The 15,013-nt window shown below is 37.8% G+C and overlaps 2 protein-coding genes across 2 annotated transcripts; both read left to right on the top strand.

Moving 5' to 3' along the window:
- Positions 1–2,263: 2,263 nt before the first annotated feature.
- LOC112555614 lies at positions 2,264–7,380 on the top strand. The gene is made up of 5 exons (XM_025224042.1): positions 2,264–2,507; positions 3,990–4,352; positions 5,006–5,151; positions 5,294–5,618; positions 5,979–7,380. The coding sequence occupies exons 1-5, from the start codon at positions 2,459–2,461 to the stop codon at positions 6,206–6,208; spliced, it is 1,113 nt and encodes a 370-aa protein (XP_025079827.1). The 5' UTR covers positions 2,264–2,458; the 3' UTR covers positions 6,209–7,380.
- A 1,984-nt stretch (positions 7,381–9,364) lies between these two features.
- Positions 9,365–13,059, top strand: LOC112555163. The gene is made up of 2 exons (XM_025223416.1): positions 9,365–9,635; positions 12,267–13,059. Exons 1-2 carry the CDS (start codon positions 9,578–9,580, stop codon positions 12,575–12,577), a joined length of 369 nt encoding a protein of 122 aa, XP_025079201.1. The 5' UTR covers positions 9,365–9,577; the 3' UTR covers positions 12,578–13,059.
- The last annotated feature ends 1,954 nt before the right edge of the window (positions 13,060–15,013 follow it).

The following is a 15,013-nucleotide window of genomic DNA, read 5'->3' as shown; positions in this document are numbered from 1 at the left end:
ACACACACACACACACCACACACACACACACAACACACACACACACACACACACACACACACACACATAAATGTTTCCAGGCTAATAATGTCTTCCCTGTAAAGATCCTTAACAAATAATGAAGTTTTTAATAAAATAACAAGTTTTATATACCATGTCCACAAACGATTTCGTTTAATTTTCGTCCCTGTATTCATTGTATGACTAGAGATATGCGTGAATAAAACACAGATTTCTGTTCCACTAGAACATAGGTCTTTGATCACCAAATAATTTAAAAAATTTAAAAGCGTATTTTTTCTGTTAATAAAACATTGTACACTTTTCATAATCTATGTAAGCACTGAATTTAAAGTTTTAATATTTATCTCTGCATATCACTTTCAGGTTTGTAAGTTTTTTTAAAGGTTAGATTACATAAAGAAAATTTTCTTTTACATTATTATCACATATGATTTTGGTGCAAACGCGTCTTTATATTATTTTCGTAATTAGCTTATTTGTATTAAACCATTTATATTTCTCAAACTCCATTTTGTGTCTCATATGTTGCATATGTGTTGGAAGACAATCTGTTTATATAACTTAAATTCTGCACATATTTTTTGCCTGACATGCTCATTTCATGAAAATGATTATAAAAGTTTGTTATTATTTTGCTGTATAACATCAACTATGTTTCTGATATCTGTAAACAAGATACACAAACAAAAGTTCTACTCTGCACTCTTTGTGTTAATTTCTCAACTACCTACTGACTAAACTAAGAGAAATCTAATTTTATTTACTTTTACCCATAAAACATAGCGAATACTAATTTCCGGAGTATAACTGTAATTATTTATTATTGTTTACTACTGTATCATTCAGGCTAAAAAATGTTGACACGCTTCAATGCTTGTTAAGTCTTACTGTTATAAAATATTGAAAATCTCTAGAATTTATACTCCTTATTTTATTTACACAACAGTCGCCGGCTAAGAGCATGTATGTTTTATTTTGCTTGTTACTGTAGTTATCTATCGCTTGTTTTCTCTAACACACCTCCATACACTGACATGTTAATTTATCGTCATTTCTTTCTTGATTAAATGTATATACACTGAGTGCACAGGTATCAATTAATTGTTTGTGCGTTTCTAAAACCAATACAGGCCGAACTTTCAAAAATCAACAAAGATATTAATCGTTGTGTTCTTTTAATTATTTTACAAGTTCTGACAGCTTGCCCTAGCTTGGCAGCATAGTCAGCAAAGATGGTGGTGAAGATAAAGAATATTTTAAAAAAGTCAAAGCTTGCATTCCACACTCTGCGACCCATGTGGAGCACCAAACGATTTGTATCTTCAACACCAAAGTCCGTTTATTGCTAAATTAAGATTTCTATTAAAAGAAATTTTTAATCTGGAACGAGACTAGCGAATTATCATTTTTTTATTTCCCCTCTAAAGGTGCACAACTTATTTTAAAGACTATTAAAAGTGTGATGTGTAAAATCTTTAAGAAGGGAGCCTACTGTGCATGTCATACGTCTTTTATCTCGGTTACGTCCCTTGCCATGCTGTAATGGGAAAGGCGGATGAATAAGCAGTTAACAGTTTTATTAAAAGCACTTTTATTAAAGGTGATTTCTGACAGTATTTTCATAAGAAATCATCACTGAATATAGTGTAATATTAAGAAAATTGTAGCAAATGAATTTTTCTATGGAAAACAGAGTAAAGTGAAGAAAATGCACAAAACATTACATAAAGCTTTTATTTTAGGCAATTGTGAATGTTTTAATAATGGCAGTTCTTTCCTGGTAATCATTATACAGCCCTTTTATCTTCCATCATGCTGACATGTCGCCATCACTAAATCATTCACAAGAACTGTCATCAATCCACCCATGTTATCAAGGTGAGGAAAGTCAAGAAAGCAAACATTTACAGGTTCACAACCCATCGCCGGTAGCTGAAGTGACAAACAATGACAATTATCATTAACAAGACTCAGATTACAAGTCAGCGGCTTGTAACCTGCTGCGCCCCCTGTTGAGTTGCCTCCCATGACCCCAAGCCGGGTATTCCACTCCACCAGAGGGACATGAGTCACAGCATAATACCAACAATGACAGCTTTATAATACAGGAAAGCTTCCAACCACTAGGTGCAAGGTTCATTGTGATCTCACTCACTCCCCTGCATGCCACGACAGGTCCTTCACAAAGTTAAACAATCGTCTTTCTTGGAAAAAAAAAGACAGTTTTACTTTCTGTTTGAGTTTATATAGTCTCGTGAACATTGCGCATTGGAATAACCCTTGGTTGTTTGTGGTGTCTGCCTCTTTGCCTTAGAGGTCTGTTGTTCAGAACCTTCAAGCACTGACAAAAACTGACATTAATTTCAACCGCTTTCAGAGGGAAGTTTGTGTTTAAGAGTCAAGACAGTTTCTTGCTCGGAGACCCGGCAAGATCATGAGGCGAACATTGTTGACGACCATTGTTCTTTTGATTTTCTGTCGAGGTAAGAGAAGACACACTATTACATTGTTAGAGAAAAGCAACTCAATTATTATTATTATTCCACTCGGGCTAATTGTAAACATGTCAAGTTCCGTTAGCTCAAAACAATTTTTTTAACCCTTTAATATGGCAAGCTTTATCAGATCGGCATTGGTCACCAAGAAGTCGCACTCTATGAGACAGTATTTTATACTTTTCAGATGTTCTTGCACTTTATAAGACTATGAGGTTCAACAGTTTTGCGAGTGATCCATAAATGTAGATGAATAGCTGGAAGAATGCAATGTAGAAGTTCATCTTATCTATGATGTTAGAATTTCAAATCTTCTCATACCTGAAGTCTGACAGAATAGAGACTTTTGCTTACCTAATACGAAAGATAAATGTAAAGAACTAGTAAGGCGTAAAATTGTTCATAAAGCAGAGTCTAGATAGTATTTATTTAAAATAACCTAATGAGTACTCTTTCCCTCCATCTTTCTCAGAATACAGTTGGATTTAGTTCGTTCATCCAAAAGGATTAGGTGTTAGTGAAAAAGATGATAGGAGTATGCATGAGGAGTCGCTAGGAATGAGTAGAAAAGAATAGAATTGTAGAAATAACATCCAAGATTTTTGCTAAAGGAAGAAAGTAGTACACACTTGCGGTAGATATATCCACATGCTTTCCTCAGCAACTAAACGCGAAATGACCAGCGCACTCGGTGCACCTCATGCTGAGACAACTCAGGGCATCTGACTGATTAAGACTGTTGTAGACAGCTGGCAGATATGTCGCCCTAGGTCTCTTAGGTTGGTATGCATGTGTAAATAGTGTAAATAAATCCTTTTAAAATATTCATGAACTTCTTAGTGTGAATGAAACCTGTCTTATCCTCCGCACCAAACACACGAACAAAGCAGGTGTGACACACGGTGTATACAGGATGAGTGAGACCGGGTGGTGAGCTAACCTGTGGCTCAGCGACTCACCCCAGGAACAACTTTTGTTATTCACATTTGACAGATAAACAAGGTCTTTTGTCCAAGGTCGGTTATTTGCGGGTGTGTACTAGATTTAAAACTAGCACAAAAACCATGACGAGAGAAAAATGAGGGTAGGTAGCACACCCGATGAGTAAGAGCTAGTCTATAAAAAAAAAAAAACACAACAAAAAAAAAAAACCAACAACAAAAAAACTCCTTAATAACTTAGAGAAAAGTAAGTTTCGAAGCGTTATGACTTTCGATGTATTCCTAATAAGAAAATAACTTTGCTCTATCAGTACTATTGCACATTTCAAATCAACGATGGTGATGTGTGGTTTTTATTTAATGGTAATGATCCTAATATTAGTAACAGTCTTTGTCTTTGTTGTTTAATGACATTAATGTCCCTAATTATGAACACATTTACAATAATACTTCAGCTTGAGAGCTCTATGGTAGTGGGACTAGAAGAGTTAAATATTAAAATACATTTTGTAACTTTTTTCTCATTCAGGAGTAAACTCTTTTGAGTGGATCTCTGACCTCCAAGATGGCGCTGACATCTACGCGTGTGTAGACGACACAGTCACCATGAGCTGGCGGTACGCGGTACAGGAGGGAGAAGTGGTTGAGGATGTCAAGTGGTACTTTGACCCAGGAAACAACAGCCGTACAGCTATCGCCGCCATCGTCGAAAATCTCTTTTTCCCTCTGTCCTCCTCTTACTCTAACAGACTATACTATGCACCGGAAGAAGGAATTACACTGACCCTTGTCACCGGAAGAGACAGCGGACAATACTCGGTGGCGGTGACTGTCCTCAACTCATCATGTTTCGCCACGCACATGCGCACTGTGTCTCTTGTAGTAGCAGAAGGCAAGAACTTGTAGTCCTTGGTGTCTAACATTTCTCTCTCTCCATCTTTTTTTTACCGTTAATCTCAGTGTTAATGCCTTCAATGTATTCTCTTTTATCTCTCTGTCGTATCTCCTATTTCTTTCAGTCCTTCTGAACTATTTCTCCAACCTTTTGATTGTATTAATTACATATTTTAGTGAAATTTACAAGTTTATAGTGAAATGTACACGTTTAAATGCATTATGTTTTCTCACTAGTACATATATGCAAGCTATCTTTTAGTGTGTATGTTTTAGTGGGTGTTTCTCTTTTTTTCTTTCCTTAGTGTATTTTCAATTAATTATTTTTTTCTCTAAATACAACTTCATAAAGCATACGTGTGATTCATATTCATTGTTTCTGTTGATTTAAAATATCGATAACAAAATATTGACCCTTTTGTTGTTAAGTGTGTACCCTGATAACACGAGATGTAATATGTTGATATCAGACACAAATATTTTTAAAAAACCCAAAACAATATCAAACATTATACAATTCAATAAAACTAAACTAAGTGTAGGAAATCAGCAGAATAAAAAAAGCACCTAAAGGGACCCTAAAATACAGTATTAGCCAGTTCGTATGATGTTCATATTTTGTATTTACTGTGTTCTAATCATTTATTTAAGAGGCCCTGGTTGACCACAGCAAGGCTCTGAAAGCACAACAGGAGCGTTTGACGGTCCACGACAACAAGACTGGCCAGCTGCACGTGCAGCTGTCGTGTGGAGATTACATCATCACTGGACACCCGCCTGTCTCTGTGGAATGGACGGTGTGTATAACTGGATAAATGGATGGATGAATGAGTAGACAGATTATGGTGTTGTAGATAAGAAGTCATTAATACAGTAAGTAAACTTCGAATTGGCAGTAATATTCAGTATTATTAATAATGATTCTTATTTGTTGGACAGTTTCCTTCTGGTGAAACACAACTTGTCTCAACGCACATCGACGGTAAATTTTTTCTGACCTTGCCCAACCCCGTGGAGGGAGGTAACTACACGTGTCGCCTGTCCTCCAAGTTACCGCCCGTGTCGTGCCTACCCCACAATGCCAGTGTGCTTGAAGTCTCTTCAGTGACTGTGGACGAGGTGAAGGTGAGGCTGTCACTGCTGGAAGGCGAGCAGGAGATTATAAAGACAGATAAACAAGAGATGATGACAGAAATGGACCGACTGAGAGAGGAGAACCAGAACCTCACGGAAATCATCAACTCTCAACAGAGATACTTCCTTGGTATGATGAAAGTATTCTTAAGAACAGAATTTTAGTAAAACTAATGACAAACCATAAAGCTCTTTCAAGAAAATCATGAGGTCAAAATCACCGTTTAACAAAATTCACACTGTGTGTAACTAGCTTGTATACATTATTTGTTATGTTGATGTACAACTCTGTTTTACCTTTACTACTTATTCTTGGAAATGTATTGCAAGATATTTATTTCTTTAATTATTAAATAACTATTCTTAAGGCAATTTAGTCTTTTGTGGCCTTTCTATATTAGCATGTTATTGATATTTAAAATGTAATGTCTAACACTAGGTTGATGCTGAAAAATAATCTTTTTTTTTTATTGCCCTTTTGTGTTTCTAGAACTTGGCTCCAAGAATGTCATGTTTGAAGGCCGTCTAAGTGGCAATTTATATATTAATTCCGGACAGCGCGTGGTGTTTTCTCAAGCTAGAGAAATGAAGGAAATGCCTACAATACAGCTACAGGAGTGTTTACTGCCCCCTTTAATGCGACTTACTTCTTTGTGCTCACCGCAGCCCACACAGCCAGCTATTATGGCTCGTCATCATCAACAGCATTATTGTCTTTAAGTGACAATCGCTCCACATTCTGTCAAGTGCAAACTCAAACTCAAATGTTGCAGTAAGCTGTGTAGCCACAGTGTACAGAGCACAGGGAGAACAGGTGTGGGTGAGTAGTTCTGGAGGCTCTACATTATATGGTCCTTACTGTTCTTTCGTCGGCGTTTCCTTGCAGGCTGACCTCCCATAATAGAGACTTGACCTTGTTCTGAATAATCACTGCAGGACTCTTTTTCCTTAAAAAAACCGAAACAAACAACAAATTACCGGCTGTGGTTCGATGACGACTGAAATTGTGTCCAAATGCTGAATCTGAGGGCAAAATAAATGTTTTGAATATCTGCTTTTTTTCGAGAAATAGCCAGCTTTTAATATATATTTAGTTATTCTCAGATTGGAAATAGGATTAAGTAGACTTGCTTGAGTTAGGGGTAGGGTTGAACTGGCTTGAAAGAAAACTTCAGTTAGAACGGAAGTAAATGGTCGGAGGGAAAAGTCTTTGATATATCACTGTATCAAGACAAAACCCTGTCAAATACAAAATTAATTGCTGCAATTAAAACAAACGGTAAAGGTAGGCATACAAACGATTTTAAGTAGTATGTAAGATACAAACGACCTGAGTAAAGTAATAAAAGACCTAAAAAAGAACACATGCAAGTTTGTTTAGTTTATCAACAGCCAGCACCCTTCTGACAGTTGTAAGATTTATTAAGACCATGGCATCATCCCTTACACAATGATTACAGATAAAACATAGCTTAAGAACATGTTCATAATACTGCCAGTATAAATAGCATCCAAGTTATGTGTTTTGTGGTTATTATTGAGTTTTGTAACCTGTCTACAGAGTCTCCACATAATAATTGTGAAAGAAATATGTACGGACTTATGTATCAATATAACCATGAGGTTTATCATGTTTCTGTGAATCAGAATGTTTGAAGTTTAGATGGCAGACTTTTACACACACACACCAAATGACCATCTTTAATAATCCAAATAGGCAGTTTCAACAAAAAAAATCTGTGCTGTAAAAACTGAGTGCTGTCTTTTTTAATTTTGGTATTCATCAGTACAGTTTTCAATAATATTATCTTCACATTTGCACTTGATGCAAGGGATTATATTACATTGTTATACAGATTATTTGAATTAAACCATTTTGATTTGCAAATTCATTATTGTGTGTGTCATCTGTTGCTTGTGTATTGAAAGACAAAATTTGTTAAGTATATATCTGGAATTCTGCTGAGTATGTTTTGCCAGAGATATTCATTCTCATGAAAATGATGGTTTAAAAGTTGTTTTATATTGCATTAAATAAACATTAATTTAATACTTCTCATTACCACGACTTTCATCATTATACATACCATACAATATCAGGTATATTGCAAATGTGTTTGAAAAAACTAAGATAATATTATTCAACTCTGCATTTTGGGAAGTATTTCAACCCCATTGTTTGCTGCTTAGTGTATTAGCGCTAAGACCATGATAGTAATGGGTTGAAGTGCTGTGCTAATTTAATATTGTTGTTATTTGTTGTTATTGCTGTCAATCCCACAACAACATTTGGGGCATGGCTCCCAATAAAGTATGAGTGCTATAATATATCCTATTTTCAAAGTAAAACATTACAGCTTTTGAATTGAAAGTAAAATTAGCGAATGCATTCAGATTTCTAAAGTTCACAGAATGTTAAAAGTTTTAAATAATAAATAATATAATAATAAAAACAAACTACGGCGTTCCCATTGCTCGTCTTCTCTAACACACTTTGTACACTGATAGACTAATTTACCTTAATACACCTAGTGCACAGGTGTCAATGGATTGTTAGAGCCTCCCTAAAAGTGGTTTATGTTACAAAAACAAAGACATTAGGTGGTGAGGAAGAATTTATGAGACTAATTACTTGAAAATCGTCTTAGATGAAAATAGAAGAGAGTTCACTCCATTCAGATGTCAACATCCGCACTTTTCACGAGAGGAAACACTTTAGCCTGACCTTAAATCATCGTCCTTCCTGGAAGCCAGCTGGTTTTAGTTTCGATTTGAGTTTTCTTTAGAAGACCCGTAAACGAAACAACGCAGCTGCAAGTCGCTCAATGCTTTATTTGTGTTGACTTCTGCACAATCTACATGTGAACCAAAGGTTACTAGTAATAGAAAAACACTGCTCTAAGGGAAAAATATGCTGAGGTCTTTAGATATTTTTTAAAAGTTGTTTGCCTTTATAAAAAGTTGACAATGATAATGTTGACAATGAAATGTGCAAGGAGAGAAACATCTGATAGACATGAGACACTCAGCCTTATTTTTTCACACGCTCCAGCTGCTCCATGACCTAGACTTTGCCAAGAAAGAAACACACACCCCATTGTTGTACCTCAACAAGGGAGATAAAATAACAGGAGCGATGCTTTGGACACAAGCAGGGGCAGATAATTGCTCAGGTGTGGCGACAACATTTACAGGATAATAACACCTGCCAGCCACAGAGTTAAGCCCTTCACCATATCCTAAAACTCTAATCTTTTTAAAAGCAGGTAATTATTATTTCGAGGTGTCTGTAGAGACACAGGGAATGTACCCTGGGTACTTGCAAGCGATGTGTGCACATTTCTGTATTGCTCACTGCCTCTTCAATTAAAAAACAGCTTGTTGTTAGACTTTTAATTACAGGTGGTCTCAGGCTGGGACAGGGTTAGTCTACACCTGTCATCGTGGGCGATGTTTGAGGCCGCCATTAAATTATCACGTGACAAAAAGTTACTGGGCTGCTGTTATTAAAATTTTTGAGGGAGCATTGCGAATTTTTTTGTTTTCACACAGCACTTCTACAAAAGCTTAGCAAGAAACTATACAAGATAATGTTTGTGTTTACTCATGTAATACGTACTACTACTGTTCAAACGTGGGAAAGTTGCTTATGTGAAACTAAAGCAGTTGTGTTTCGTGCAGATATTTTTTTTTAATATAATCAGACTGGATGGATGTGTGGAGGAATGCAAAGTCCTGTGTCCTACAACTTTATCAAACCTTTGTCCCGTTATGCAGAAAGTCCTGCTCGACATCACATTAAATTTGCTTCCAATTGGACTTTAAGACCGTCCTTGGTGATGCTTCCAGGAAGAGACCTGAGGATATGTTGTGTCTTGGTGGGAGGTGTGTGACAAATAAAACACGAGGATGATTGATGTGAGTTGTCGTCGGTTGAGGACAAATAACTCTCTGAAACAAAGGTCTGCTTCTGTAATTTAACAGTTTTGTGAATTCCTGAAACAGAAAACAACTATAAGAAGCACAGTGGACCAGAAATTCTCCAGTTCTCCACAAGGACGCGAGTCATACGCCTGCTGACAGTAGTCCATGACAGTCCTACAGTGCTTCACGTCTCGCAAAGTCTCGCTTGTTCTCGTCGGCATTGGTGAGTTATTTCTTCCTATGTATCTGATGAAACTCAAAACACTTTCTGTTTTATCTATATGCAGAAATTATTATATTGATGGAGTACAATAAAAAAAACTCATTTTATAAGAACTACTTGCATGAGAACCAATTGTCAAAAAAAAAAAAACAAAAAAACAAAAAAATCCCAACACCGACAACAAAGGATTATAAACGCAGAAAAGATTGTTTAAAGAAAGATTTTTCTTACTCTATGTGTACCTGATATGTGAGCACAAGCTCGGTGGAGGGATGTTTAGTGCAAAGGAGATTTTTTGAAGAGTGCAAATGACAGACATCATTAAAAGTGAATACCACCTCGAATACAACTGCAGAGAAATGTATATATCTTAGAATGTTCGCTGTTCTTTTTCTTATTGGTTGTTTTTTGGGTCTTGTCTTTACTGTCGACAGTAAGGGACGAGTTAAAAATACACATTGAACGCTTTCCAAAAAAGTATTTAAAAAAATTCTTCTGTTGCACGGACAGAGGCTTGACTCAAACAACATTCTGTTTCTCCAATATTCCATGTAGTCTTGTAAGACCCAACACTTGCTACGTTCTTAAATTATTTATTTTTCAAATATGGTTTTAATTTTTTTTTCTTTTTTGAAAGTCGTCCATGTGACACACCCTGCAGCGTGTTTCCCAAAAGTTGTCCGAAGCTGTTTTCTTCCAGTCTGGAGTCGAAACATTTGCTTAATAAGAAATTGGTTATTTTTTAGCTTTTGTTTATAATGACGGTTCCTTGGTGAAGAGGAGAATAGTAAAGGAATACTGTGGCCAGTAAACGTATACAGATTGCAGTTGGCCGTGTTTATTTACTACACAACATGGTGCAAATAGCCAACAGGAGGCAAAGAGAAGGTTCATTCTTTTGGCGATAATAGTAACATGAAGCTGGACGTCTGACTCCACCTGTCGGTGTGTGTATCTAGTGAGAACTGTTGGCTCTCACCTGCCGTCTGTCGGTAAAATCTTCTCAGGTCACTCCAGGGCGTGTGAGACTGTGGCTGACACATTTTGGACACTTACCATTTGTAGTCGCATGGAGACAGGTGTACACATGGCCAGACCAGAGCACCCTACCTGAGAACAGTTTCTTTGACGAATTAGTAAAACCCTGAGATCCACTGGGTTGAATGTATCTCCTTCAAGTCTGTGTGTGTATGTGTGTTTGAGAGTGCGTCCATGCATACAGCTGTATGTCTTTACTATATCTATATGCAACATATAGCAGTGTGTAAGGTATTACAAAGTGTATGTTCATGTGTGTGCGTTTTATGTGTGGAAGAAGTTTGATCCGCAAGGAGATGGATTTTTTTCTTTCATTTTCTTATGTGTATATATAATAGTACATGTGATCTATACTGCTCACGAGTTGTACTCATGACTTGTACTCATACATTCCCCCTGAGCTCAACCTGTCAAGTGTTGTACGTGCAGAAGTCACAGACTCCATTCACAACCAAGGAACTCGGTTAGTAAGACTCGTATTTGTTTAGAACTGTCACATGAAACTTGTTTGTTGGGTCAAGACATTAAGAACACTGCTAACAATAGACCTTGTGTCTAGCAAAGTTGCCATGTTTGTTATTTATAAATGCCAGTCTCCTGCCCCTCCCCTCGCCGGGAGATTCGTCATCGTCAGTGGAGTCGTCCTTGTCCCGTCAGGACACGAAGACAACAATTTATGATAAACAGAAGCTGAAGAATGTATTTGTACCTACCTGTTCACAGTCAGTTGAGCTTTATGCTAACAATAAGCAGAGGAATGTAAAGCACGAGAAAGTCACTTACAGACTGTGATTTATTTTCGTGTGTTGTTTATCGAATCAGATGTTACGGACATCCAGTTCACAGTATACGAAGACAAGAGTATGTCATTCATCCAACTTCAGTTAGGCTACCCAAGTCCTGTCTCTGAGGAGGACACAATGTTGCTACCCAGCTGTTCTTGGGTCAGGGCTAAGCAATCATGTAGATAGTCCTTCCACTTGTTCCTTTTGTCTCGCTCTGGCCGAATACTCAGAGGTTGATGTCAAGGTCGAGAAATGACAAGTTTCCGGACATTAATTGTTGTTTCTGTTTTCTTCAAGACATTTTAAAAAGTTGGCCTCGAATGTGTGCAAACATCATAAAAAAGCGACAAGTTCAGTCATCTCACAAGATTTAATGTTTCCGGATGTTGCTCAGAACAAAGCTGGTTCTGTTTTGAAAAAAATGACAACACGTTGGCACGTTGACATACGGTTATGACTGTAGTAAGGAAATGACACGTAATAATTAGAAAAAAATAGAATGTCCAAATACGAAACAAGCAGGCTCGAAAAAAAAAAAACATAAAGAGGAACAAGATACGACAGATGAATGCATGGTGCACATTAACATAAATTATAAAGAAGGTATCTACCCTTTGCATGTCCTGTCGCAAACAGTAACCCACCTAGAGCTCACCTTTGACCCCAAGATTACCTGTCCCTAATTTCAAGCATTAAACGAGTCGTAAGAGTAGCTCGTACTCTAAACATGAAAGAGGAGTGGAGACCATCTTGGCTGCTGTTTCCGTAAGTAACCTTTGCCCTATGTTTTTTCGCGAAATGTTCACAGGCATGCTGACCGGCTGTCTGGCTGCTTACCTGCCAGCAGACTCAGCCCGTGCCGTGCGTGTGGAGGACGCAGCAGGTGCCAGACACATCCGCAGCCTGGAGACTGCCGCAGTCGATGCAGTGCAAGCGGTGGAGGACGAGGACAGCAGCGATGAGGACGACAACGATGAGGTGATGGAGGAGTTGGTGCAGACGCTGGAGGAGTTGTCGCAAGCTGAGAGGAGGAGACCTGGGCGCCTACAGCGAGAAGCTGGGCGAGTTGCAGGAGGCGATCGAGGCGCAGGCAGGATCCATCCACGGCAATGTTGCTGAGGTTGCCGCAGAGGTGGCGGCAGCATCGGAGGCTGGTACCGGAAGTGAGGTCTCGGCGCCCGACGCTGGACCGAGTCCTGCCGAAGCCGCTGCGGAAGCTGCAGGTGCAGCCGAAGCTCTTGCCTCCGCCAACGACCTGACCAGCGACAAGGAAGATGGCAACGCTGCAGGGGGTAAAGGGACGAGAATGGAGGATCCGCCAACGAGTCCAACACCAGTAACAACAACAACAGTATCGACAACGGTGGCAACAATGGCGGCTCTGAAGCTGGGGGTGGGTCAGACAGCCAAGCTGATACCAAGAAGTCTGAGGCGGCATCGCACCCGATATCCCGCAGCCGGACATCAAACAAGTCAACGAAGACGAAAAATAATTAAAAAGAACTATTGACTTACCTTCTGACTGGACGTATATTTTCGTTGTTTTTTTATTTTTTTTAATTTTTAATTTTTTAATTTTTAAATTATTTTTTTTCCAATAACAAAATTCGCCATTTACTTCTCATTTTAAAGCAATGGTAATATGTTGTTGCCACGAACTGGGAATCTTCTCATTAAATACTTTTATATAAGGCATTTGTTCAGTGATTAATGATGTATGGAACACAAGACAATTTTTAAACTTATATTTAGTTTTATCGTATAAACTTTCTGGTGGTCTCGAAATGTCGAATTATCGCGCAAATGGCGGACATTTACATCAACTTGATCACCGGTTGTTAACAAAGTAAACAAACACTTTTTGGTAGTTTGGATAGGGAATGGGGGATGTGTTAGAGTTCACTTCTTTGGTCAGAATTTTGTAAATATGATACTTGTTGCCTCTCTTTCGCTGCCTTACCGTCCATAACACCCTTTGAACTCAGGTTCCCATTCCCCACAGCTGGCTCGATGATGGTGTTTGATGGTGTTGATGGTGTTGATGGTGTTGATGGTGTTGATGGTGTTGATAAAAGCCTTAATCTATTAGAAGCTCTTTGTCTATCGTCTTTAACCTGGGGATAAAATATGATGACAAATGACTGACTTTACATACACACAGACATACACTAACTCACCGAGATATAGACAGGTAGAGGCAGAGAGAGAGAGTGTGTGTGTGAGAAGAAAAACAGAAAAAGAATGTAAAATAATGGACTCGAACAAAGCTTCTCTGAAGGAAAACAAAATTCATTTTAAAATCTCTCGCATCTTGCAGAAAATATTTATTTACTATAATCTCCTTTAAAGAATTATACAGGACTGATATTCACATCTCTACATACACCAGCAAACCTATAATTGTATTTTTGCATACGATGTGACGACCTAAGCAAACATATATATACACGAGATAATTACATTCAGCACAACTAATATTCATATTCTATACCAGCTATAAAAGTACATCTCGTATATTTTGAATGGTGTACTGTTTCTTTGTTTTGTTTTGTTTTTTACACCTTCGAAGTACCCTGCTTTATCTACCTTTCTGATCTATCTCTACTTTCTCTTTATGTTACGGTCTCGAAGCCGTACACGCACGAACACACACACATAACACACACACCAACACACTCACACACACACACACACAGCTCTGAAGGCCACGCAACTATTTTCACAAGGTCCCGGACAAAGCAGCAACTGTTTACATTCCCGGGTATCACAATAAACAAAGCCCACAAATATTGACCCCCACGACTCCTGAGAAACTAAAAAAAATTATTGAAAATAAACAACAGCTTATAGTAAGTTCTCTAAAGCCAAGGAACATATCAACAATTCAAGTTTTGAAATATTACATCAATCAGCCAAGATGGCGGTACAAAACAAACCAAACCGAAGAAAGGCAACAACAACAAAAAAAAATCCCTGAAATGTCTTCAACAACCTCTTTTATGAATTAGTTGTTAAAGATATCTAACTTTTATTAAAACAGGGCAACCAGTGTAATTAAAGCGAAAGTGAAGATATGTCTACCTTCTCAATTTGTATCAACAATCAGCGGAAACAATTAGTGGAAAGAATTAGCGGAAACAATTAGCTAAAGGTTTGCTTTTGTGGCAAGAGAGTAAGCTTCATAGCATCTTGGTAAAAAAAGCAACAACTAATACTACAGCAAGCTTTTTGACAAATGCAATGCACTAGAAACTAGTAATAAGTTAAAATCGACTACAGACTGGGTAAAATGTTTGAAATATTTTTAATAGTGTCGGCGATATTTTTAGTTTAATCGCTGTACCACTCTATCCCACATCTGTACAGCTCATGAATGCACCAAAGGACCGAAAGACAGCAGGGCAGTTCATCCTTCTCACTGATTCCATATTAAACTAGTCATAGCTTGCACATGGACAGCATATTGCTACAGTCAACGGTTTATAACGGAGGTATAACAGCTAAACTTGGTAACATTTACGATGAACCAATCATCATCACCAGTTTCGTACCATC

This window comes from Pomacea canaliculata, linkage group LG14, assembly GCF_003073045.1.
Source record: "Pomacea canaliculata isolate SZHN2017 linkage group LG14, ASM307304v1, whole genome shotgun sequence".
NCBI classification, from domain to species: Eukaryota; Metazoa; Mollusca; class Gastropoda; order Architaenioglossa; family Ampullariidae; genus Pomacea; species Pomacea canaliculata.
This window is presented reverse-complemented; position numbering and strand designations above follow the sequence as displayed.